Genomic DNA, 27,805 nt, shown 5'->3' with positions numbered 1-27,805 from the left:
TATCCTCCAGAAGGCTAGCCTGGGTTTATTCACATGGTGGTGGTTGTAGGGTTCCCAAGAGCAGCAAGAGTGGAAGCTTCAAGGCCTCTTGATGTTTAAGCTTGGAACTAGTACAAATTCATGTTTGCCACAGTCTATTGGCCAAAGCAGGACACAGACCCAGCCAAGGTTCAAGAGATGTGAAAACAAACTCCACCTCTTAAAGAGAGAAGCTGCAAATATTGTGGTCTTTTTGTAATCCACCAAATACAGTGAAAACCATCATCATATGATCCCTCCATTATGGAACTTAAAACCTAGTGGTTACAGTAGAGGTTCGTCCCTTGAACATTTTCTGAAGGTTTGTTGTTGCTTAGGGTATAAGCAAGAGAATGAAGCTATCTTATTACCTCTAATATAAAACATGATAAAGCCCTCTGCACATGAATAGGCTCATTATTAACATGCACTTCTTACTTCCCACCTGTAACATTTTTCTGGAGATAAGGAAAGAAAGGGAAGTCTTTTCTCCTCCTACCCAGCAGTTCTCAACACTGACTGCACATTAGAATCGCCTGGGATTTTTAAAAATACAAATTCCCAGACCCAATCCCAGATCAGTTATATTATAATCTCTGGGAAGTGGAACCTTGGCATTGGAAATTTTTTTATAAGCTCTGCAGATGATTCTAAAGTGCAGCCAAGGTTAAGAACCACTGCTCTATCCAGGTTTCTTTCACCTGGTAGCAACCGCTCTCTCCCAGCCATATAAAATCCACATATACCAGCTTTCTTCCTTTCTTTTGCTAAGTCAAAACCATCTCCACCCTCTATGCCCTAGATGAAAAATGGTGAAGAGGAGTGGGCCTTAGATAAGACTCTAGAAGTAGCTGGCGTTCACGGGAGTGTCATCTACCTGTTGGGGGGTATCACCTTGTTGGAAAAAGAAGCTCTTAGAAGAGATTCCAGTAGCCATCTTCCTTTGCTTTGCAATAGGTTCTTCTTCCTATCAAATGATGAGCTGCTGGAGATCTTGTCAGAGACAAAGGACCCCCTCCGAGTTCAACCACACTTGAAGAAGTGCTTTGAAGGAATTGCCAAGCTGGAGTTTACAGACAGTCTGGAGATTGTGGGCATGATCAGCTCAGAAAAAGAAATTGTTCCATTCAAACAGAAAATCTCCCCAGCTCAAGCCAAAGTAACTCCACTTACCCATTTTTGGTTCTTATCGTCATAACAGAGCGAAACAGAGAGGCAGATTGTATGTTGGTTAAGCATTTGGACTCTGGTTCCAGACTGCCTGGGTGTGGAACACTTAGATTACACAACTTAATGACGGGGTGCCTTTGGGGAACTAATCTTTCTGAGTCTGCTTGCTCATCTCTAAGATGGAGATTATACTGCAATTCCCATGGCATCCTAAACTTGCGGAAGGATTTCAACCAAACTTGATGTGGAGGCAGCAGCAGGAATCAGATCCAAACAACTAATGCTGTTTAAATCCCCATGAGCAGAGCCCAGTTTAAAGAGATCTGGTCAGATGGGGCAGGTGTTTTTAAAGGTCAACAATATTTCATGGAATTAATGCCATTTAACTCAGATTTTTCATACATGTGCCCTTATCAAATGAGTAAAATGTAAGTTACTTCCACTCTTGCTGAACATGACAGCACCCCAGCGTAGAAATAGACAAGCACTCTTGCCTTGCTGTTTTTTGCCACCCACGCATTTAAGTTGCAACAACCAGGGATCATACCTTAAAACCAGACACCAGCTAGCTCACAAGCACCTGAGATCAGCAGGTACAGTTTCCTGAAATTCTAACACTGAATAATATGCTGCACATTCAAATTACCTGCAGAGCTTTAAAAAAATCCAAATGCCCTGCTTGCATCTCATACCAATTAAATCAGAATGTCTGGGAGTGGGAGTCAGGCATCCATAATTTTTAAAGATCTCCAGATGATTCAGTGCACAGCCAAGTTTGGGGACCACTGGAATAATGCGAGAATTAGAACTGTTCAATTAGAAATGAGCAATTTATTTTATGAACTTGTCGACTAATTAAAAATGCACAACCTAAACATTAAGAGTTGTGTTTTATTCAGCGGACATTCTTAGGACTTCAAGCTGGAGAGGCAGCATCTCAAGTAACCCTGAGAAAACTGCTTGGAGGAGGCAAGGAGGGGAGATATATAGGAGTTTTGCCACAAAGGGCAGGTAGTCTGAACTTCAAAAGATTATTGTTAATTTAAGAAAACCAGATACCTCAAGTTAAGGAATTTAGTGCTTTTCTATGGATGGGAAAATGCAAAAGTCTAGGCTCATTGAAATCATTTTTTTGATATGCACGTCAGCTATCTGGGGCCAGTATCCTGTGTTTTCTCACCCTGAGTTCCCCCAGGGCTCACCAGCTCCCTTTGGGAGGTGGTGGCTGCAGTCACTGATGGCTGCAGCATCTTTTGATTACTGATATGGCAGAGGCAATATTTTATTTCTCAAACTGAAGTGTAAATCTGTCATTTGTCTCCTGAGAGAGACATAAATAACGTTATTTACAGTTGTCTTCCAGAATATGATATGAAAGAAGTGCATGTTAAAAACTCCCTATTGCCCCTTTTTTGAGACATACACTTCTTAGAATACAGTAAATAAGTGTAAAACCAATAGTTAAAGAATACTGGCTTGAAGGTGTGCAAACCTTTGGCCTCCCTCCAGCCCTGTCCAGAGAGAAAGCTGGCTTCTGCCCATGGTCCCTCCCTCCAGGCTTGGCTAACTGTCACTGCCTCTCTGTCTGTCTCAACCCACAGGGCATGGTGGAAAGATGGCTCCAGCAGGTGGAACAGATGATGCTTGCCAGTATGCAGGAAGTTATTAGACTTGGGATTGAAGCGTATGTCCAGGTAAATGAAAATTGGGGTACACATGCCAGGGTGTTGGTACACCAACAAGAACTTTGGGGACAAGGTTAAATGGAAGCCTGTCTTCTGCTAAAACCCACCCCTCTCCTGCTGAGTAACACTTGACCCCTCTGTGCCTCTTTCTCCTTTCCCTGTAAATCCTGGGGCAATGTATATATTTCTGAATATAAAACGTTTGCAGTTAGAAGCAGCTGACACTAGCATAGCCTGTGAGCCAGAACCCTTTGTTTGCTGTGGGCCAGGCCTTTCTGTGAAAATAATTGATGGCAAGTGGTTTATTTAGAGCCCCTTCCCAATTAAGCATCCCCTCCCCCAGGCTTTTATTAACATTACACATGCCCTGAAGGGCACAACTCATTAAGCTCCCAAAGCTTTAGGTGACCTGTATAACAGAAGGCCTAAGGGAAAAGAACCTGTTGCAATTACTCTTTAGCCAGCTCCTCACAAGGTTAATGTTGTCAGACTAGATATTTGGTCTCCTCTACTTTAGGTGCTTCTCACTTTGGGGCCCCCACCCCTATCCCCAGGACTTTTTCCATCAAAAAAAGGGGTATTCAATTAACACCTTCCCACCAAAGTACCAAGGACTGAGCCTGCTGCCCCTCTCAGTAGTATTTGCCTTGTAAATGAAAGACCCGTCCTTTGTCCCATGACATATTACAAATCAAAAATTAGGTTAAAGAAAAACGGCTACCTGTATGAAGTTATTTCACGCAATTGCATCTGTAGCCAGACACAGCAAACTTTTTCTGTAAAGGACCAGATAGTAAATGTTTTCAGCTCTGCAGGCAATATACACCAGGCACAACTATTTATCCTTGCCTTTCTAATACAAAAGCAGCCTTGGATGATGGGTTCAACAGTGGGCATGGCTGTATTACAATATAACTTTATTTACAAAAACAGATATGGCCATATTTGGGCCTCAGGCTATAATTTCCCTATCTATAGTTAAAAAAAAGTTAGGGCGGTCATGGCTAAGAAAATCGTGGGGCAGTACTGCAATGTTATGTAGCTATCAAAAGGAGTAGTTATATAAATACTTTCTGAACAACACCTTGATTATAACTATGTAAAATCCCTGGATGGGAGCATTAAAGAGAAAAAAGAAAGAAAGGAGTTGTTGACTGAAAAAAAAATGCACAACATGAGAGTTGTGAGTTAAGTTTTATTTGGGGCAAAATGAGGACTATAGACTGGGAGACAGCATTTCAGATATCTCTCAGAAAATGCTCCAAAGAAGTAGGGAGGAAGGTCAGTATATATATGATTTTGGTGAAGGGGGAGTACATGCAATCGTCACATATTTTTTGCAGAAGTTTTCTTCTAGTCTCGTGAAGGTTGCTGCTAGCCACGAGGAGCAGATGTCACCATGAAGGGTTTTAATGCTTTTCTAGATATGAGGAGATACAAGAATTAGGCCCATAAAATGGTTTCCTGAAAATATCTAATTATCTGAAGACCTGTTATGCCAGTTTTTCCCAGAGCACAGAGTGCCTCATTCCTGATCTCCACCCTGAACTCCTTGCAGGGGGTGTTGAAGGTCAGCAGCTGCAGCAGGTCATAACTTAATCCTTGTAGAGGTAGATGGCAAGTGACAACTTATAGGCGACAGAGTTAATGAAATTGTTGGTGATGATCCTTTTCTTTTTCATAAAATTCAGGGAGGAAGACATAAATCAGTAATCCCAGAAATGTCAAGCCTTGTAGCCCCTGAGGTTGGGGATGAATTTTCTTTTTGTTGAGGGGGTAAGATGGTGGTGGATGTTTTTAGGAAGTCAGTTTAAATCACACAAGATGAACTGACCCTACAATGTGCCCCACTGCACTTTCCCAGGTCCCTCGTAATCACTGGGTCTTGCAGTGGCCTGGCCAGGTGGTTATCTGTGTCTCCTCCATCTTTTGGACCCAGGAGGTTTCCCAAGCCCTGGTTGAAAAGACCCTACCGGTAAGTGAGCCTGTCATGAAGCTCGTAGAGGAGATTTGAGCTTGATTATGATTTGAATGACATATAATTGGAGTAGCCATTTTTCTAAACAAAAAAATAAACAGCCCCATGGTGTCACAGAAGGCAGGGTTCTCTTCAGGACAGAGATTTGGGAATTAGGGCTGTCCTGGAGTTCTGTATAAGAACTCTCACATTTCTTCCCAGATGGAAATTCTAGGCCGCAGTATCCTAAGTTTCATCAGCCTTTGCTTCCAAGTGTCAACCTGGCAGAATTTCTACCAACAGAGACTGCTCATCTTCTTCCTGGGCCAAGAAGCCACCTGGTCCTGTTTTCCTCTCCTCTTCCTCCACCATATCCCTTCTTACCACCTCCAGTCCAACACTAACCCACCTCCAGCTTTTCCTTCAGCTTTCTCTTGAGACCAAGAATGCTCAGGTCCTGCTTATCTTCAGATCCAGACACACATATTTCCAGCTAACTCTGCCACTGATGCCTGTACTTGAGAGTTCAAGACCTGGATGGATTTGAGTTCAAATTCTGACACCTCCACCTGTTAGATATGTGACCATGGTCAAGTTACGTAACCTGAACCTCAGTCTCCTTGTCTATAAAATGGAAGGAATTGTAGCACCACACCTTACTACTGTGAAGGGTTAAATGAGATGCTAGTAAATTATTCAGTACTTAGATCCTAGGCTATAAACCCCACAGACCAGGGGGCATGTCTTCTTCGCTCACTATTATATCTCAGGGGGTTATTGCAGTGTCAAGCACATAGTAGTTGCTCAATAAATATTTTTTGACTGAATACATGGTAACTCCATTCCCAGCGTTTTTACCATGGTATAATTTCCCATGATTATCTCATCAGAATTCCTGTTATTCCCCTATATACAATATGATTGTCTGTGGCTAGAATATATTTTAATTTACTATATTTTGCTTTATACATTAAAATTAGAACATTAGTATTTGACCAAGTTTCACTTTTTACAGATTTCTTGTTGATAATTCCTAAAAGATGTGTTGCACTTTACACGTGCAAACTGCTTTCACGTACATCATTTCAAACCTCAGAAACACTAAAAAATTCTGACTTTTGTGACTGTATCTCTGTGCCCCAGTTTTCCTACCTGTAAAAGAGGAGAGTGCTTCCCATTACACACTCAAGCCCTGGAGTACAATGAATGCTGAATGATGTGCCTTGGCATCCTAAAGGTGTTGGTACAGAATTGCTATCCATCCATCCATCTACCCATTGTTCATTTAACAAATATTTGTTTGACTTTGCAACTGGGACTTTGCTGCTAGGCAAAGGGAATTAGAGGTGAATGAGACAGTCATGGTCCCTGTCCTCATGGATTTACAGTCTAGTGGGGGGAGATAAAAAGGCTCTTTTATAGAACTATGATACTGAAAGTACAGGGATCCAGAAAGCATGGGAAGGAAGGAGAAAAGTAAGAGAGGGGAAGATTTCCCAGAAAAACAGTGTCTAAGAGGAGACATAAAATATGAATAGGGAGTAGCCACACAAAGAACAGGAGAAAGAGCACTCCCGAGAGAGAGAGGAGAGAGAGACCAGAATGTGCAAAAGTCCGACGATGAAAAGTACTGTGCATTCCAGCAACTGAAGGCAGTTTGGTCCAGAATTGCTGTGGAATGCATGTGGTTAAGAGAGATGCAGGGGGCAGTTCCATCACCAACGGCTTTATAGACACACCAAGGGTGATGGGGACACATCAAAAAGGCTTTTTTTTTTTTTTTTTTTTTTTGCTATGTGCTATGGATATTATAATTAATAACAATAACAACCACCACTATTTACTGGGTGCTTTATTCACACCAGACATTGTGCCAAGTGCTTTACATACACTATTTTATTTAATCCTCAAAACCACTTGAAGAATAGCTATAATTATCGGGATTTGACAGATCAGGAGACTGAGACTCAGAGCGTTAAAATCATTTGCCAAAGAAGACCATAACAAGAAAGTGGGGAAAATGAGATGAGCCTAGGGTGGTCTCACTTATTTTTAATTCTTTTTTTTTTTTCAGTTTTTATTTATTTATTTATTTATTTTTGGCTGCGTTGGGTCTTCGTTGCTGCGTGCGGGCGTTCTCTAGTTGCGGTGAGCGGGGGCTACTCTTCATTGCAGTGCAGGGACTTATTGTGGTGGCTTCTCTTATTGCGGAGCACGGGCTCTAGGCCTGTGGGCTCAGTAGTTGTGGCTCGTGGGCTCTAGAGCGCAGGCTCAGTAGTTGTGGCGCACAAGCTTAGTTGCTCCATGGCATGTGGGATCTTCCCAGACCAGGGCTCGAACCTGTGTACCCTGCATTGGCAGGCGGATTCTTAACCACTGCACCACCAGGGAAGTCCCATTTTTAATTCATTTTTATTGTTTAACTCTTTATTTTGAAATAATGTCAGACCTGCAGATAACGTTGCAAAAATAATACAAAGAATTCCCATACACTCTTCATCCAGATTCCCCACATATTAACATCTTACATAACCACAGTACAATGATCCGAATCAGGAAATCAACACTGATACAATATTATTATCTATTCTAGAAACCTTTTATACTCATCCTGGTTCAGGATCCAATCCAGGATTACATGTTTACATGCATTTAGTTTTCATATCTCCTTTGTCTACTTTAATCTGAGTTTCAGGTATTTTTGTTAATTCTGGTTTACTACCTAATTTTTTTTTTTTTTAAGATAGTAGTCATCTTTTCTTTTTTAAATTTATTTATTTATTTATTTATTTTTGGTTGTGTTGGGTCTTCGTTTCTGTGCGAGGGCTTTCTCTAGTTGCTGCAAGCGGGGGCCACTCTTCATCGCGGTGCACGGGCCTCTCACTATCGCAGCCTCTCTTGTTGCAGAGCACAGGCTCCAGACGCGCAGGCTCAGTAGTTGTGGCTCACGGGCCCAGTTGCTCCGCGGCATGTGGGATCTTCCCAGACCAGAGCTCAAACCCGTGTCCCCTGCATTGGCAGGCGGATTCTCAACCACTGCACCACCAGGGAAGCCCTACTACCTAATTTATATATAGTAAAATTCACCCTTTTTAGTGTGCATTTCTGAATTTTGACAAGCACATACATTTGTGTAATCACCATCACAGTCAAGACATAAAACAGTTCCAAACACCCTAAAATTTTCCTCATACCCTTTGTAGTCAACCCTTTCCCCTATTCTCAGCCTCTGGCAACTACCATTCTGTTTTCTGTCCCTATAGTTTTGTCTTTTCCACAATATTATAAAAATGAAATCATATAGTATCTAGGCTTTCAAATCTGAATTCTTTCAGTTAGCGTAATGCATTTGAAATTTGTCTCAATGTTAATGACTGGGGGTGAGGGAAAGGGAGCTTGAGGGATGACATCCAGGAGTCTGGTTTGGACCATGGGGTGGTGGATGGTGTCATTCCAGAAAAGGGATTACCAGAAGAGAATCCAGTTTAACCCATTGTTCCATCTTACTCCCCTGCTAGGATTTTCTGAAAAAGAGCAATGATCAGATGGCACAGATTGTCCAGCTGGTGCGAGGAAAGCTGAGCAGTGGGGCTCGACTCACCCTTGGGGCCCTCACAGTCATTGATGTCCACGGTAAGCAAGGAGGTTTCCCTCGCATTACTGACTGTCCAGTAAGGGCTGCCAGGCTTGCCTCTCTCCCTTCTGGATGGAATGACTCAGGTCCCTTTTCTCATTAGGAAGAGACTTCTCCAACTGAAAGTAAGTGAGGGGGTAAGGAGAGGAGTCAATGCTTCTGTGTATCTCCATCTTATGTTTTCCCCTCCCATCCCCAACCTTTCTGAGATTTACCAACTCGAATCGATTTCCTTGTACTGATCTTAATGAACATTTTTGAATACTTACTTGGTGCCAAGCTTTGTGCTAAGTGCTTGACATACATTGTCTTATTTTTATACACATTTCACAGATTAAGAGCCTGAGGTTTGTAGAGGCAAATAACTTGCTGAGAGGCACACAGCTAGTAAGTAGCAGAGACGCTTTTGTAATTTGAACTTATGTCTGATTCCAAACCCAGAGACTGGAAATGGGCAGTGATGCAGGGAGGGAAGGGGTAAGAGAGGATGCCTTCCAGCTCTTCCTAAAAAAGAGAGAGAGAGAGAGAGAAGGAGAGAAGGAGGAAAGGAGGAAGAAGAACCAGGGTCTTTATATAGAGCAAACCACCCCCACACCCTCACGCCATCATCACCAAGGAAACTAGGGCTGGACCAAACTGGTTGCCTGGGAACAGTGTCTCTTTTGCTTACACACCCAGCTTCCTACTGGTAGTTCATGCATCTTACTCTCTGTGCGGCTGATGCTCATTTCTTTTTCGGCCGCACGGCTTGTGGGACCTCAGTTCCCTGACCAGGGATTGAACCTGGGCCACGGCAGTGAAAGCCTGGAATCCTAACCACTAGGCCATCAGGGAACTCCCTGATGCTCATTTCAATCCCTGATGCTCATTTCAATCTGATTTCATTTGGATAGACTAGCATAAAATCCGGAGGCGAGAAGGGAGAATGTGATCTTCATCTGGCTACATATTTAACTGGTAGGAGTAATAAGTGCAAGCATGGTTACTGCCCAGGATACCTCAGAGTGGTTGGGTTTACACACACGCACACACACACACATTCATGCACAAACACACGAACATACACTGCATAGGGAAGGTATCCCCAACCCAGTGCCTTGAGATTCACCTTCCCCTTGGATCTCTCACACATACCCTGCTCCTGCCACCACTCTCTGGGTTCTCCCAGGAATCTGGCGTGGAATTAAATTCCTTGGGGTGAATGGAAGAGCTGCTGGTGTAATCTTCTGCAAGGACTCTTCTCTGTAGGGTTTTGGATTTTACTGTAATAAAGATTTCTCTCACAGAGAGGCAGTAGACTTACAGAAGTGTCCCTTTGCAAAGTTATATTTCTGAGATCCTGATTTCAAGCTGTTCTACTAGTTCTGAGATCACAATAGCACTTGCCCTGTGAGTTACCTAAAAAATAACGAATGATTCTCATAAACTTATGTCCACTCATCAACTTCAGGGCTCCCATCACTGTGAGAAAATTAAATTAGCCTCACAATCCCATGACAGAAAGGAGAAAACCTAGAAATGTATCTCCTAGTTAGTTTCTCAGACAACCCCCTTCATGGAAAGAATACATCTAACAAGGATTCTTGGGACCCCTACCCTTGCTAACTATATCAGGCAAGGCAGATCGTGTTCTCCTGGGATATCTAGAGGCCTGGAACAGGGCCAAAAGGGTCACACTGGGGATAAGATAGCATTTGGGGTAACTACATATTGCAAACCCCTCTGGTTCAGCCTCCCAAGAGTTTGGGAATGATAACAGTAGCTAATACTATAAATTTATATAGTGCATAAATACAGATGTTGCTTGAAGTTTGGGGATGGGCGAGGAGGATAGTTGAGCCTAAAATTGTCGCGATAGTGAGGGGTGGCCTTGATGACATCCTCAGTCAAACCTTTCTGAGGAATCCACGAAGACGGGAGGATGCTGATGGCTCCGCGAGTGTGTGTTTCCACGTCTGTGTCCCCACAGCTCGTGATGTGGTCGCCAAGCTATCTGAAGACAGTGTCTGTGATCTGAATGATTTCCAGTGGATCTCCCAACTGCGCTACTACTGGGATACCAAGGATGTACAGGTGCAGATGATCACTACAGAAGCCTTATACGGCTATGAGTACCTGGGAAACTCCCCCCGGCTGGTGATTACGCCCCTCACTGACCGCTGCTACAGGTAAACTCTGGGGCTCCCCCAGACCTGAAGGGTGAATAGAGAATTCCAAAAGGAAAACCTGGGGAAGAAGGTTAGAGCATCTTGAGTTTGTTACCATTACCGTCTATATTTTAGTTTCTCAGATTTTACAATTTTTCCCTTCGTCACCATGGTCCCACAGATGGGCACTGACACTGGGCCTTAGGCCAGAAATGAGAACCCAGTAGGAGTCCTAATGCAAATTATTGTGTTCAAACCAACAATTAGCACATTGATGCCTCTCCTTGAAAATGGCACAGTGCTTAAGTAGAAAGGTCTCCAGTGGCAGGAATCAAGATGGTGCCTGGAGATCCTATGGCCAGAGATAGAAAAGGGGCCAGGCAAAGGACCCAGGCAAGGAGTCTCTGAGCTCTGCCACCCAGTCTGATGAAGAGGTATGGCCATTCTGTGCTCAGCAAAGTGCTTTGCTACTTTGCTTGGAATTTATAACTTTAGAAATCTGGACTTTGTGAACTTGTCAATTTTGTGATGTTTAGAGTTTTCTTTGATTTTTTACATTCCTTAGAGTGGAATTTTTTTAATTATAAAAATAGTACTTGAGTATTTTTTTTATTTCAGAGTCCTCAGTCACTTGTTTTCTATGTTCTATGATTTCTGTTCTTCATTCATTTATCTATTCCACTCATTATTCAACAACCATTTCTTGAACTTTCCTGTGCATGATGTATGACCTCCAGGAACCCTCAACCTAATGGGGTGGGGGAGAGACACACCCTCAGGTGATAACAAGAAAGTGTGTTAACTGAAATTATAGAGGCTCATACAAGGGGCTGTGGAACCACAGTTAACACATCATTCATTTCTAGCATTTATCTTGTGCCTACCATATGGAACTGAATCAAATATGGGTCCTGAACTCAAGAGTTCATAACCTAGTGGGAGAAATATATTTATTTTTCATCATTCCATTGGCACTGGTGATCTTTGGAATGTGGAGTTTATGAGGATTTTTTACTTTTATTTGATTCATTTAGTAAGTATATATTCATTTATCCATTCAATCATTCATTCAAACAAATGCTTATAGGTGTCACCCATGTACCAGGCGCCGAGGTTACAACACTGAGTGAAATAGAACTTTTTGCAATGATGATGTATTGCTCATATAATCAGGGAAAAATATTTAATTACTTGTCTGAGTCAAAACAAAATAAACCAAAAGCAAGTTTCTTTCCTGTGCCTTAGGACTTGGCACTGAGTTCTTATTCTCTTCTCCTTAGGACACTGATGGGGGCATTGAAGCTGAACCTTGGGGGAGCCCCAGAGGGTCCAGCTGGGACAGGCAAGACAGAAACCACCAAAGATCTAGCCAGAGCTTTGGCCAAGCAGGTAGGGAAATGCTGTCCATCCGCACACTCTTTTTCCCATCCCTCTCTGGACCCCTGTCCAGGGGAATTGGCATGAAGTTCAAGATGGTTCAGAGTAACAGGCAGAGTGGGGCTCCACCTCCTCCAGTGGAGCAGGAAGAGGGGAGCCCCACCTCTGTTTCATGGTGCAGGGTGATTCAGATGGGAGGAAACCCATCCTGAATGGTGCCCACATCCTCCCTCTTTCTAGTGTGTGGTCTTCAACTGCTCAGATGGTCTAGATTACAAAGCCATGGGGAAGTTCTTCAAAGGGCTGGCCCAGGCTGGAGCATGGGCCTGCTTTGATGAATTCAACAGGATTGAGGTAACTCTGCTACTGGGCTACTGAATGGAGGGTTTGGACAGGCAGGGACTTTTTTCTGGGCTCTCAGTTCCTCAGTGACAGGGACTTATGTCACTTATGTCTCCTCTAAGGCCCGTTGCACAGAGTAAGTACTCAGTGAACCAAACAAAAACAGCCCCAAGGAGACAAAATGCATATTTTATACACATAAACATTCTCACCAAATTGATTCCCTCACTCGCTCATTCAAAAATTTATTGAGGGCTTCCCTGCTGGCGCAGTGGTTGAGAATCTGCCTGCCAATGCAGGGGACACGGGTTCGAGCCCTGGTCTGGGAAGATCCCACATGCCACGGAGCAACTAGGCCCGTGAGCCACAACTACTGAGCCTGCGCGTCTGGAGCCTGTGCTCCGCAACAAGAGAGGCTGCGATAGTGAGAGGCCCGCGCACCACGATGAAGAGTGGCCCCCACTTGCCGCAACTTGAGAAAGCCCTCGCACAGAAATGAAGACCCAACACAGCCAAAAGTAATTAATTAATTAATTAATTTTTTAAAAAAAACATGCTGAACCTCTTTAAAAAAAAAAAATTTATTGAGCAGCTACTCTATGTCGGATACTCTGCACGTGTTCATGATACAAAGATGAGCAAAAAATGGTTTTGCCCTCTAGACTGTTATAGTCTAGCAAAGGGAAATACAAATTAAACGATACAAATAGAATATGAGAGAAGTCTATAGCAGTGGTACAAAGGAGTCATCACAAAAGAGGGGGTGGTTAATTCTATTTGGGTAGGGAATTGAGATTAGGAAATGTAAACATGCAACTTGAACCAATAAACATATACTATGGGTGAAGCATTATGCTAGGTGCTGGAACAAAGGTAAAACAAAGATAAGATACTATGGAAACTACTTACACGCACACACGTATGCACATGTATGCATGCATATACACACCAATTTTCCTTTCCTTTACCCAAACCCTAAATCATGCTCCTGATTTTGAATGTGAAGGTCTTATTCTCAGGTGATGGGGTTCTTTCTTTGCTAAGTGAAGGGTACTTTGGCATAGTGGGGTTGGTGGCTGTCAGAAGCAGGAGCCCAAATCAACGAGCCATTCTCACTCCAGGTAGAAGTGCTGTCTGTGGTAGCTCAGCAGATTCTCAGCATTCAACAAGCCATTATCCGGAAGCTAAAGATGTTCATCTTTGAAGGCACTGAGCTCTCTCTGAACCCAACCTGTGCTGTCTTCATCACCATGAACCCTGGGTATGCTGGCAGGGCTGAGCTGCCAGATAACCTCAAGGTAAATACTGAGTGTGTAACTACTGGGTGTACTTTATGGTATAGAAACCTTTGGAAGTATCCGAGGGTCTCACAGAGAAGCCAAATAATAGGACCAGTTGACATTTTTCAGCTGTGAGAAGTAAAGACGTTACTTGGCTTCAGAACTCAACCGTCTCCCCAACTAGGTCTCATGAGATGGGAGGAAATATATACATAATAACCAATGGCAAAGAGGAAACAATGAACACTGGAATAAGTGTCACTATTTCTGTTGTCTGCAGGGGTCAGACAGTTAATATAAATGAGAAAAGCCAGCTGGGCCTGGTAGGGACTCTGACAAATGCCCCATCTAGAGGCAGCAGCCCCTACTTAGCCCCAGCCTGCTGTTGCCCAGCAGGACTTGTCAGGTCTTCTCATTTTTCAGGAAAAGCCAGAAATTTGGATTTTTACATGAAATCTTATTTTTAGATCCTGGCTCAATGCAAAAAAAAAAAAAAAAAATCACTGTAGGCCAAATAAAACAGATCTGCTTATAAGAGAGCATCAAAGTTCAACACAGAGAACGCTGGTAGACCAAGACTAGAGCACATGGAGCTAATCTGGTTAGGCCTAAGCGGTGTCCACACCAAATCAGGCTGTTCCAACCAGCTAGAGAGATAACAAGAGAGCTTATATGTCCCTGGTACCTACTGCTGAGCTGGCCTGGGCTACAGCTGTGGCAATAAGCATTGGCCCTGCTGCTAGTGGGAGAAGGAAAGTGCCTCTGAAGGGGGAGAGACAGAATTCCAACCAGGCCATCTTAAGGGAACAGGCACTAGATGACCTTAGCATGCTGCTCTCATGGAAGGAAAAAACACAAAGTGCAAGATGAATGGGTCTTCACCTGTGGGAAGAGCACCTAGCACCCCAACTGCATGAAAAGAGCAACCAGAGGGAAAATTCTAGGCCTGCTTCTTTATGGATTTCCTTTCAAGTTATTGCTCCATTCCCTTGCCTGAAAGACGTAAGAGAGACCTGGACAAAACCCACATTCACTGACTTTAGTACATGATGCTCCATCTGCTAGAAGCGCATTCTGATTAGTTCTCTGGAATCTAATTCAGACAAGCCACTCCTCCTCCTCCCTGGGAATGGAAAAGAAGTCAAAGAGATCCCTAAGGGTGACTCTTCCTCTCTAGGTCAGCATAGGCCAGGGGACAGCAAAGTAGAATTTGGACCCACATTTCTCATTTTAGAGTGCCTAGTTGATGTAACTCCCCCCTGTACCGCTCCCAGCCAACAACCATGTTAGATCTGCACAAACAACTTTCATGAGACAGTGTGGCATAGTAGAAGGTACCCAGAGTTGGTGTCAGGAAGCCTGGATTCTAGTCCTGGCTCTACCTCTAACTGCATGACTTGGGCAATTCACTTCTCCTCTAAGACCTAAGATATTAGAAACAATAGCTGATGTTTATTGAGCCCTCACTATGTGCCACACACCTTTTTAAGCACTTCACTTACATAATATCATTTGTTCTCATGATAGCTATGAAGAGGGCACAGTTGTTAGTACATTTTGAGTTGAAAGACCTGAGGTCTAGAGGGGTTACATAACTTACCCACAGTTAGTAGGTAGCAGAACGAGGACTCAAATCAAGATTTGTCTGACTTCAGGATTCTTCTGATACATAATTATCCTGCATCCCTGAATGACTTCTACTGTCTACATTGAACACCGGAAAGCTCCAATAGTTGAATGATGCTCATTTGGCATAGGAGGATGAGGTGTTGCTAGGATACCAGCACCTAAGGCCTTCCACGCAACCACTGAGGGACCCAATGTGACACATGTACCTGGACAAGGCTAGTGGGGAGGTTCATGGAGCAGTGGATCTGTCCAGTAAAGACAATCCTTCTACACTGATTTGTCCTCCGGCCCTCCTTTCCTTGATTGTCACTGGGTGGTCTGAATGATCATGTTACTTCTCTTTGCCTCTGTAGATGTACCTTCCCCCATTTTCACCTTATGTATTTAGGTTCTGAATGTGCTGTTTCTTTTCCAGGCCTTGTTTCGGACAGTGGCCATGATGGTGCCAGATTATGCCCTCATTGGAGAAATCTCCCTCTACTCTATGGGGTTTCTAGACTCCAGAAGGTATGTTATATTGGCTTTCTAGTGGGTTCTAAAGAAAGAGTGACAGAGTGGCTTTTTGTGGGGTGGATTCAAGGTAAATTTTCCATTGGAAAAAAAAGAGAGAAACTTGAGAAACTGCTTTTACTCACAAGTTGATCTGAAAGCACATAGCCCTGGTCTTGGTCCTGACCCCATCCCTGACTAGGAAATGGCTCAGATTACCAAGAAAGGGCCTCCACTCTATTTGTATACACCTGGACTTCTTCTAAGGAAGAATTGCTCATCTCTTCTCTACCCTTCACTCTAACACACACACACACACACTCCTAAATGACTTAAGGCGAGACTGAAAAACATGAAGTTATTCCAAGATTGAAGAGGAAAAATTAATATAATTTAGAATTAACATTGTTATCAATATAATATTTATTTACTCAAATCAACTTGGTTATCTCTCATTCAAGTATTACCCAGTTTTCTAAGACGTAGACATACACAAGCATCAGTGTCTTTATCACATGCACCCAGAGTTGTGAATATTTATTGTAAAATGGCTTTTATTGATCTATTCCAAATTTTACATTTGTCTTTTTACATTGTCTTGCCCATAATCAATTGATTTTTTGTTACTGCAGTTATCTCCACAAGGCCCACAGTGTCTTTGTGGCCTGGAGGTCCTTGCTGTTAATGCGAGGGGCTGCAGATGTTCTCAACAGAATGTGCCATCCTTCCTAGGCTAAGTGGCTGCCTCAGTCATAAGAGGTTTATTTTTTCTATAGGAGACTTGGGTTACATTGATTTGCCTGTTCAATTCATTTATTTATTCAATTGGCAAACCACCTACCTTATGCCCAGCCCTGTGCTAGGTGCTGATGAGCAACACAGTCTTTGCTTTTAAAGTAAATCAGTCTTGTTAGAGAGGAGCCCTGCAAGGGGAATGTGCATAAGTACATTAGTTAGGGTAAACCTGACCTCCAAATTCCAATGGCTTAGCATAGCAAAAATTTATTTTTCACTCCCTAGACATCTAAAATGGGTGTTTGTGATCAGAGGAGTTCTTCCCCAGGGACCCAGGTTACTTACATCTCACAGCTACAACACATGAGCATAGAGGATCTTATGGAGGAGGTTTTTATGGGCCAGCCCTCAAAGTGGCGTACTTCCCTTTCATTCATATGCCACTGGCTAGGCCTCAGTGATGTGGCCACCCGTAACTGTGTGGGAGGCTAGGAAGTGTGGTCCCCGCCGTGTGCCCAGGAAAAATAAGATATGGCAGTGCACATGTGCATACATGTGTTGTGTGCTGAGTATATTAAATTTTGAATTGGTTTTCTTACATTAAAAAAGTAAAACATGGATATTGAAAAAAATTGTAATGTTACAGAAATGCAAAAATGAGTGTCCCCTTTGTGACCCTTAGTCCTACTCTTTAGGCATTAACATTGTTAATCGTTTGATGTAATCTTCCCAAGTGTGTGTTTGTGTGTGTGTGGGTGTGTGGTGTACACATACATTCATATATACAGATAAAAGTATAAACACATATAACTTCTTGTACAGTATATGTTATACATATGTATGTGCTTGCTGTTTTTCATCCTGCCTTTGAAAGAGAGTTACAGTGCTTCCTTAGCTCATTGTGGTAACGCTGTGAAGAGGCCTTCAAATGATAGGGTTTCTCCATCAAGTTCGTGGGCAGGCCTGGCTTCTGAAGGGACAGGACACAAGCATGTTGGGAATGTCTGCTGAGCAGGACATGGTCCTCTCTAGAGGGTCTGCAGACATGTCTTTGCCCTCCCAGTCTTGCCCAGAAGATTGTTGCAACCTACCGCCTGTGTTCAGAGCAACTTTCCTCCCAGCATCACTATGACTATGGCATGCGTGCTGTCAAGTCTGTGCTCACTGCCGCTGGCAACCTGAAGCTGAAGTATCCAGAGGAGAATGAGAGTGTCCTGCTGCTCCGGGCCTTGCTTGATGTCAACCTGGCCAAGTTCTTGGCTCAAGATGTCCCTCTATTTCAGGTATGTAGTGGTTTGGGACCTTGGCTAAGCACTGAGACGCGACATCCAAAGATGAAAAATTTTTTCGGCACCTCTTCCATCTCCTGACACCCCCTCCATTCTCTAGCCAGCATACCTCTTGCCAGATACCCTCCCCCAAATGTTAAATAATAATGGTAATAGCAATATCCCTAATTCCTGATTTTAATAAAAATAGTTTCACTGTTAGGATATTTGCTGTTGAGTGTGAGTAATTGTTTATATCAAATGTAATTAGTTTTCTTTTGGAATTATTTTAATGCCTATCTTCCTTACTAGGCTGTAAGCTCTTTAAGACAGAAATCATGACTGTCTTGTTCATTGCTAGTATAATGACTGAAAGACAGCACAGACTTATTAAATATTTGCTGACTTTTAAAATTTTGGGGAAGGAAAATCATGTTTAACAGATATTGTTGGAATTTGTAATTGTAGATAAGTTTTGGTACAGGAAAAATGACGTTTGGAATTTTCCAAGGATTCCTGCTACCTGTAGATCTCATTTTAGAAAAATGTTGAGGTTATGTATCTGATAATTCATCTTTTTCACAGCTTGAATTTTTGTTAACAGGGAATTATATCAGATTTGTTTCCTGGAGTTGTTCTTCCAAAGCCAGACTATGAAGTTTTTATGGAAGTGCTGAATGAGAACATCAAAAAGATGAAACTCCAGCCAGTACCTTGGTTTATTGGAAAAATTATCCAGGTTGAGTCCTTGTACCCATGTGGGAATGTACCTGTTTACTGTTTGCTGAGGTCAGGAATTAGAAAGAACTATGGTAGATTGGAACTGAGCTGACAGCAATTGGAGATGCCTGATTACAGATGAAGACACTCAACAATCTGTTGTGCCTTCAGTTTTCATTTCCAGGAGTTGACTTTTAAAATCCAATATTTTTCCTATGACCATCTTCCCTGAGGTTTCTTTTTCATCATTTGGGGATGAAACAGAACCTTTCAGGGCATTGGGCTTTGAATTAGTCAAAAACCAACTTTTTTGGTTCCCAGTGACAGAAATCCAATTCAAACTGTCTTAGTCAACAAAAGGGAATTTACTCACTTACCTAACTTGGAAAGTCCAGAAATATGTTGGTTTCAGGCATAGTGGGATACAGGTTTTTAGATAATGTCATCAGGAATCTGCCTGTCCTCATTTCTGGATTCTGCCTCTCTCTGCATGAAAAATTCATTTTCAGTTGGGCCCCCAGTAGCCTCACACTTAGATTGTCCCATGTTCAAGCCCAGAAGGAAAAAGAGCATCATTCCTGGAGTGTCCTCAGCAAAAGTCTCAGGATTAGCTTTGAATGGTGCTCATAAAGTCATGTGACCATCCCTGAACCAATTACAGAGACAAGAAGTAGACCATAACCACCCCACCTCTGCCAGAAGTGGAGGTGGAGTCAGAGCCACCAAGTCATGTGGACTGAACCATGAAGTGGTGGTTCCTCAGGGAAAATCAGGGTGCTGTTATCAATAGGTGAAAGAAGTGTTTCTACAGTCTTGACCCTGGAGAACCTTAGTGAAACTTCACACTAATTTCAGGGATCCTTCCCTAGGATCACTTTCTATGTAAAACTGACTTAAAGTCATAAGTTGAATAAAATAAGCCCCAAATGCACTTTTTCTACAGAATCACAGGACAGAACTACAAGGGACCTTAAATGCCATCTGCTCCTGGCTCCTTAAGAACACTGGCATCCAGAGAGGGAACAGATTTGGATTCATATAAACTGAGTTTCAAATCTCACCCCCATCAGTTTTTTGCTGTGAGATTTTAGGCAAGTTAGTTCACCATTCTGAGCCCTAGTTTCTTCATCTGTAAAATGGAGGGAGTAAAACCTTCCCCACAGAGTAATTTTGAGACAAGAAGTACATAAAGTGCTAGATATAGTGCCTGATGACTATATCAAAATCAACCTCACCATCTCCACAAACATCAGAAATATCATCATTTCCCAAAATCATATTGTTATTTAGAATTAAAGGTCAAGGTAGGACCCAGGTCTCCAGATTCTGAGATCAGAATAAAAATTTTTAGGAATAAGAATTTTTTCCTACTATGTCATTAAGAATAAAAGATTTTTCCCTACTATTCATCAAATGTGCTAGTCTTGACACAATTCATTTAACTCGATATTGAATCCCAATCTATTTGTTGGGATTTTATAGATGGAATTTTTTAAACTAGGCATGAGCTTTTATTTCCAATATTTTATAATAAAAAATTTAAACATGCAGAAAAATTGAAAGAATTTTACTGAGAATACCCATGTACCCACCACCCAGATTTTATAATTAACATTTTATAATACTTGCTTTACCACTTATCTATCCATCCGTCCATCCATCAACTTATCTTACTTTTTTATGTATTTCAAAGTAATTTGCAGACCTACAGATGAACTTTTATATAGTTTAGTACCAATTTTCAAAAGCAAAATATATGGAGCTACCTTCCCTTTTGTATATTGATACCTTGATAATCCATTTAAAGTTATGTGAGGGGGAAGGTGAGAGGCTATTGAATCATAAGTGCCTTTCTCTCTTTTTTCTAATGCACAGTCAACTCCATTTATCTTTATTCAATCTGAAATGTCTTTGCAATCTTCTTGAATGTAGACCTTACTTGGTGGTTGGGGATTTTGTTGTTTTGTCATCTCTGTCTGTAGAACTTAGAACAGTATCTGGCACATAATAGGTGTTTAACAAATATTTGCTAACTCACTTTTGTCAGTACCTGTACCACCCCCATTGTCCTAATTTACACCCTCTGTATAACTCACTTCCAATGTGAAAAATAATGCAAACAATCCTTAAAATAAAAAGCTTCATATATTCCCTTTTGCTGAGAGACTCACAGTTTAAAAGGAGAGAGAAAACATTTCACATTAATATAAATGACCAAAGCATTTGCATTTCAACTGTCATGGACTACTTGTCACAGACAAAACAATGAGAAAATTCAAAAAATGAGCTTCCACTTAGCTGTTGATTCTCAAGGGTAGGGGCTAAAATTACATGGAGGTTCATTTATATTTTACAGCATCACCCCTGGCTCAGAAAATACATTTTAATCTATTGAGAGTTCCAATCAAGTCAGAATAGCATTTAAGCCTTGAGAAAGGAAATTTCCAATAGAAATGCAGTTGGCTAAAATGACCATTGTTTCCTTTTCCTCTTTAAAAGCAAGTAGAAATGGTGCAATGAAAAGATTAGTGACACTGAAGTCAGAGAGCCCTGTGATCAAATCCTGGTTCCACCACTGATGAGCTTGGGCAAGTTAGTTAGCCTCACTTGGGCTCAGTGTTCCCACCATTTAAAAGTAGTTAATGATACCTGAGTGGATTAAATGAAATAACTTAGGTAAGTCACTTGCTGCTTAGCACATAGATAGGTGCAGAGCAAATAGTATTTCCCATCCCTTAAATAATCTGAGATGCACACATATAGTTATTCATCCAAAAGATATTTAAACAATAGATGACAGATAAAGGACTGCAGTCCTTGTTCCTTGTAGACTTCTGACTAATTGCAGTTCTGGGAGGTTTGCAATGATTAACTTCTTATATGATGTCTCCTCCCAGATCTACGAGATGATGCTGGTAAGACATGGCTATATGATTGTCGGAGACCCCATGGGTGGCAAGACCTGTGCTTATAAAGTGTTGGCTGCAGCTCTGGGTGACTTACACGAAGGTAAAACTCATATCCCTGGCTTCCAGGGAGGACAGGAGTCCCCACTCAGTTGACTGGCTCCACAGGGATGATGCCAGGCTGTTAACTTTACCATCCCTGATTTGTGACATTAGAGCCAGGAATAGAACAAGGCACACAGAGGTCTGCAGGCAGAGAATAGAGAGGGGGAGAGCTTCTAACGGGTGATTTTATGTGCATCATTAAAGCTGGAGGAATTTTCTCAAATGCTGAACAGTGGCTTCTCCAAAGGTTTCCCAATGAGAGGAAAACTCATGCCACTTGCCTAAACAAAAGTGTTCTAAAAGCAGATCATTGCATGGTTTTTTTTCTTTTCCTTATTTTTCTTTCCATCCCTTCTTTCCCTCTCTTTCTTTCCTTCCCCTTTCCTTTTTTCTCCTTCCCATTCTCCCCCCCTCCCATCCACCCTGCCTCCCTCCTTCCCTCCCTCCTTTCCTTCTTTCCTTCCTTCAATTTAATGTAAAAGATAAGACCTCAGACTTTTGAATGAAACCCAGACCTTGGGCAAATAACTAAACCTCTCTTTGCCTCTGTTTTCCCAGCTGTAAAATGGGATTGTTGTGATAATTAAATGAGATTATGCAGGTAAATAACCTAGCTCAACAAATAAAAGCCATGTTTATTGCCAGAGAAAGAGTTTTGAGGTTTTTTTCTTTTATAAAACACAAGGCTGTGGTTTTGAAAAGCGGTGCCTTGCTGTGCCTGTGTTTACACGATCCCTTCCAGTATGCTTCATTTTAATATTTTTTTCTAATAACATTGAATTACTGCTGATTGAGTTACTGTAGAATTTTTGAGTTTTTTGTTTTGGGCACTAACTTGGCCTTAATAACTTGGGCATTTCAAACTTAAGTAATAATTTTGGCATTGAATATAATTTAGGAAACTAAATGAAGAGAAAGGAGGTTACGCCATTGTCTTTGCCTCAGAATTCTGCAGAAATGATTCTTTATTTAGTTCATGGCTCAGGCACTCCAGTTTTTCCTTACTTTGAAGGATCATGTAAAAGTGTGGTTATTTTCTGTTATTAAATACATACAATGTGCCATCCATCAGCCTGTGTATTCTGGTTGGGTCCTGGTGCTCCATTTCTCAGGGGACACTTATTGGGCAGCTAAAGAAGAGGTTTCAGGGCTAAGCTAGCCCTTCAGATAGACAAAAGGAAAATAACCATCATTTTCCAGAATCTTTTACCTGTCAGCTGTTTCCTCATCTCAAGTCAAAGCCGAGGTTCTAGGGTAGCCAGGTACATAAAGAGTCAGGTACATAAAGAGACCTGATTATATGGCATCTCTCTCCTTTACTGCCTGAGTTCTTTTAGGCCCAGGCAGACTTCTTTAGATCTGACTGGCACATTTGACTTGTTTGAAATGAGCCTCAGAAAACAATATGGTGAGAAACTAATAGCTGTAATAACCTAACAACTTAAGGCTTTGCCTATCCAGTTATCCCAATTTTTATACGGACTGAGTACAAATTTTAAGGACTATCCTTGGATGGCATATTGATAAAAGTTGTTTGGTCTTTTAGATGGCGTTATTTCTTGTCCTAATGTTCTGGTGTCACCAGAACTTTTGTAACTTGTGTTGGACCTTCTTGCCCAGCCAACCAGATGGAGGAATTTGCTGTGGAGTATAAGATCATTAACCCCAAGGCTATCACCATGGGGCAGCTGTATGGGTGCTTTGACCAAGTGAGCCATGAGTGGACAGATGGTGTTCTTGCCAATGCTTTCCGGGAGCAAGCATCTACTTCGTCTGATGACCGCAAGTGGATTATATTTGATGGGCCAGTGGATGCTGTTTGGATTGAAAATATGAATACTGTTCTGGATGACAATAAAAAGGTACCTGTCTGATATCACTTTTACATGGATGTGGAATAAACTCTTTTACTGAAGTTAGTGATTGATCAAAACTATATAACAATGGAATATTACTCAACCATAAAAAGAAACGAAATTGAGTTATTTGTAGTGAGGTGGATGGACCTAGAGTCTGTCATACAGAGTGAAGTAACTCTGAAAGAGAAAAACAAATGCCGTATGCTAACACATATATATGGAATATAAAAAAAAAAAAAAAAATGGTCATGAGGAACCTAGGGGCAAGATGGGAATAAAGATGCAGACCTATTAGAGAATGGACTTGAGGACATGGGGAGGGGGAAGGGTAAGCTGGGACAAAGTGGGAGAGTGGTAGTGTATATATGGACATATATACACTACCAAATGTAAAATAGATAGCTAGTGGGAAGCAGTCGCATAGCACAGGGAGATCAGCTCCATGCTTTGTGACCACCTAGAAGGGTGGGATAGGGAGGGGGCGAGGGAGGGAGATGCAAGAGGGAAGAGATATGGGGATATATGTATATGTATAACTGATTCACTTTGTTATAAAGCAGAAACTAACACACCATTGTAAAGCAATTATACTCCAATAAAAATGTTAAAAAAAACTATATAATATATACATTTATTACACTAAGAATAAATGCCCCACAAGAAAGTAACAGTTATCAATTCATGAATTATGCTTTTGTTTGTACTTGTAGTGGGTAAGTTATGTGTGTTTAGAGACACTGCTGTATAGTGGTTAAAAGCCTTGGTGCTGGCATCAAATTGGCCTACTAGCTCTACAATTGAGCTGTTATATTGGGCAAGTCACATAACTTCTCTGAACCAGTTTCTTCTTGTGTAAAAAGGTAGTAATAAATAAGGGTGTTGATAATTAAATAAGATAGTCCATATATAGTGCCTGATATATGAGATGTGTTTTGGTTATCCATTGCTGTATAGCAAACTACCGTAATACTTCGTGGCTTAATTTTGCTCTTGATACTGTGGATTATAAATTTAAGAAGGGCTCAGGTGGGTTCAGCTAATCCTCATGATGTCAGCTGGGGCAGCTAGGGCTAGAGGAGCCACATCCATGGTAGCTTCTTCACTCAATGTCTGCGGGCTCATTCTTCCTCGTCTTGTCTATCTCTGTGTAACTCCCTCTGTGTCTCTGTCTCTCTGTCTCTCTGCCTTTCTCTCAAAAAGCATCTTATCCTCCAGGCCTCTCCACATGGCTTGGGCTTATCATTTGGTGGTCTTGGAGTAGTGGCACTTCTTAGATGACGGTTAATTTCCAAGAGGCAGGAAGTGAGTTTTCAGGAAATTAAGAGCTATGCTTGGAACTGGCACAGCATCACTTTCTCTGAATTCTATTAATCAAAGAAGTCACAGAGCCTGCCCAGATTCAAGGGGGTGGAGAAATAGACTCTACCTCTTGATGCAGGTGGGCGAGGTCACATTGCAAAAGTGTACGTGGAATAGGAGATATTGTTGCAGCAGTCTTTGGAAAATACATTCTGCCACAGTAAATGTAGTGGCTAAAGAGCTTAGACTCTGGAGCCAGACAGCCTGGGTTCAGATGCTGTCCTGAACCACTTAGCAGTCATGTAACCTCAGGCAAGCTATTTAGTCTCTCTATGCCTCAATTACATCATCTGTAAAATGAGAATAACAGTATCTATGTCATAATGTTGTTAGGAAGATTAGATAAATTAATATTTGCAAACTGATTATAATATTGCCTGGCATGTAGCAAGTGCTATATAACTGTTGAAATAAAATAAAATAATGTTTATCACCATTTCAAGGAAGAGTTCTTACACTGACTATACATCATTATCAAATCAAAATATATTTTCCTTCTGCATTTAAATTTCACAAGACTAAGAGTGAGTCATGCTCAACAATGGAAGGCCTAATTATCCAAATTATATACATACACTAATAATATCATGTTCATAATTTTGATTATATAGCATATAAAAAAAGAAGTAAGTTTTATTACATGATATGGGCTATGTTATATAAACTAATTGTACACATGTATTGGTTGGTCTTGAGATCAGAAGTATAAAGAGTCATAATCAGTGAATTTCCTGATGGCTCTTCACAGCTCTGAATGAAATCAAACTACTGTCACAGGTATGGGTCTATTTCACTTTTCTTGATTTTCAGAGATGACACTGTTAATGGTATCAGTCCCATAACAGCTGTGACCTTCCTAGGGTTACACGTAATGACCTGTTCCAGATGTGTTTGATGTGGGTCAGATAATATATCAGAAACTTTTTAAACCACAGTTTAGGATGAGAAGCAGGAACAATGGAGTTTCCTCTTTTCCCCTGAGAGACCAAGGCCTCAGGCCATCTTATGACTTAAACATCTCACTTTAACCCATGTTGGCAAATGAGAAGCAGCACCACGGACTTGGTATATATACTCAGAGGCTGTCCTGTGTATTTGTACTACTTTCTGCAGGGATATGCCTGCTAAACACTAGGACTGGTGATCGTCTTTCCTTCCATTCCAAAAAAGGATGTGGAGATATTCTTGTCATTCTAACCCTGGGCCAGTCCATGAGGGATTCCAAAAGGAGTCTTTGTGGGAAACTTGAGCAAATAAAACTGCATGGGGGTGTGCTATTAAATTCCTTCCACTGAGGAAGGAACCATGAAACTTGCTGTAGTCCGATAATTTCTGGATTCTTCATCTAAGGCTGCAAGTCAGTGGTTCTCTGACCTCCCTATTTAATATTACAGCTCACCACACACAGCATTCTCCAGCCCCTCTTCGACTTTATTTTTCTCCAAAGCACTTGCATCACTGTATATTCTATATATTTTGCTTATCATCTGTCTCCTCCGAGCAGAATGCAAACCTCAAGAGGACAGGAATTTTTGTCTGTTTTATTCTACACAACTAGCATAGTGCCTGGCACAGAATAGGTGCTCAAGAAGTATTTGTTGAATGAATTCAAACCATCTCTGTCCCCACTGATGCCTTTCACTTGCAGATGCAATTTAATTCGTTTGCTGCCCTCCACCCCTCTGCTTTGTACTTTCAGCTTTGTTTAATGAGTGGAGAGATTATCCAGATGAGCTCCAAGATGAGTCTGATCTTCGAGCCAGCTGACCTGGAGCAGGCCTCCCCCGCCACTGTGAGCAGGTCAGTCAGCTTGCATGGACCCCCTGAGGGAATGTGAGGCCTCACTAACCCTAAGCAGGAGGGAAAGCTCTAAAAATCCATAAATGTGATTAAACTCTAGCAGATCACCTACATTACTTGTTGTCAGATTTGTCATAAAGTTAGTCCTCAATCCACAGTGCTGGTAGGGATCTAAAATCAGGCAGTCACTTTGGAAAAGAGATCGATATCATCTCCTAAAGTTGATCTTTCTTATGCCTCAAGACCCAGCAATTCTGCTTGTAAGTATTGATATATACCCAAAAGAAACTTTTGCCCATGTACAATAGGAGACATGTACCAGAATTTTCAGAGTAGCATAATTTACAATAACAAACACTTAGAAACGACCCAAATGCCCATTAACAGGAGTGAATTAAAAAGTATAATAAGATCAGAAGTCGTAGTATTTGTATGTCATTCAAAATAAATGAACTGTACTGACAAGCAACTATATAAGATAAATCTTAGTAAAATTAAAGATAAGATCTTAACAATGTTATGTATGAAAGCCTGTAATATTACATACAGCATAGTGTCCCTTTTTAAATTATTAAAAACATGTAAATATATATATATATATATGTATATATATATATATATATATGCTATAAAACTCTATAAGAAGGAAAGAAATCAAAGCACAGGTGAGCATGAGATTCAAGATACTGTATAACCTCAGGTGGGGAAAGCCAGGGGCATAGGATAAGGGAGACTATATGGTTAGATGAAGGTTATTGTCAAGACCCTAGCTTCTGCCTGGGTATTGGGTTCATGGGCACTTAGTACATTATTGAAAACAATTAACTAAGAAAGGCCATGCATGGGCTAATGATGAGTGTGCCAAGGATAAGAATTAATCCAATAATGTAACTTCAGTCCCTAAAAAATAAAATAAAATAAAATCAGCCCACATTCCCAAAGGCAATGTAAGGGAATGGAAAGAGCATATGGCAAGTTAGACCAACTCGGGCTTCCACCCTGGCCACACCACTTGCTAGCTGTGTGACCTCTTCCGAGTCACTTAACCTCTCTGAGCTACAGTCTCCTCATGTCTAAAATGTATACCATAAAGCAGAATATTTAGAGATGAAGGCCATTAAGACTTAGCATAGTGGCTGACACGCAGTAGGTGTTCAATAAATGGTAGCCAGTGTTAGTAACAAAGGAGAGAGTGCCTAGATATAACAGAATGGGGAAAAAAAGTGCTAAATAAAATGTTACATGTCAGTGCATGGTAATGTACTAACATTATGGTAATGATAATAGTAGCTTTCATTGATTAAGAGTTTTCTGTGTGCTAGGCC

At 41.5% G+C, this 27,805-nt stretch overlaps 1 protein-coding gene across 1 annotated transcript in view; it reads left to right on the top strand.

Moving 5' to 3' along the window:
* The window catches only part of DNAH3 (dynein axonemal heavy chain 3), a 211,811-nt gene that overhangs the window by 83,763 nt on the left and 100,243 nt on the right, over positions 1-27,805 (top strand). The window contains 14 exon segments of the mRNA XM_036824136.1: positions 976-1,177; positions 2,790-2,882; positions 4,738-4,848; positions 8,349-8,463; positions 10,434-10,632; positions 11,892-12,000; positions 12,229-12,342; positions 13,452-13,628; positions 15,655-15,746; positions 17,527-17,746; positions 18,336-18,470; positions 21,349-21,460; positions 23,083-23,324; positions 26,380-26,480. Of these exon segments, the coding sequence (XP_036680031.1) occupies positions 976-1,177; positions 2,790-2,882; positions 4,738-4,848; positions 8,349-8,463; positions 10,434-10,632; positions 11,892-12,000; positions 12,229-12,342; positions 13,452-13,628; positions 15,655-15,746; positions 17,527-17,746; positions 18,336-18,470; positions 21,349-21,460; positions 23,083-23,324; positions 26,380-26,480 (2,022 nt within the window).

The sequence above is a fragment of the Balaenoptera musculus genome, chromosome 15, assembly GCF_009873245.2.
Source record: "Balaenoptera musculus isolate JJ_BM4_2016_0621 chromosome 15, mBalMus1.pri.v3, whole genome shotgun sequence".
In the NCBI taxonomy this organism is placed as follows: Eukaryota; Metazoa; Chordata; class Mammalia; order Artiodactyla; family Balaenopteridae; genus Balaenoptera; species Balaenoptera musculus.
Note: the sequence above shows the minus strand (reverse complement) of the source record. Positions and strands in the feature narration are given on the sequence as shown.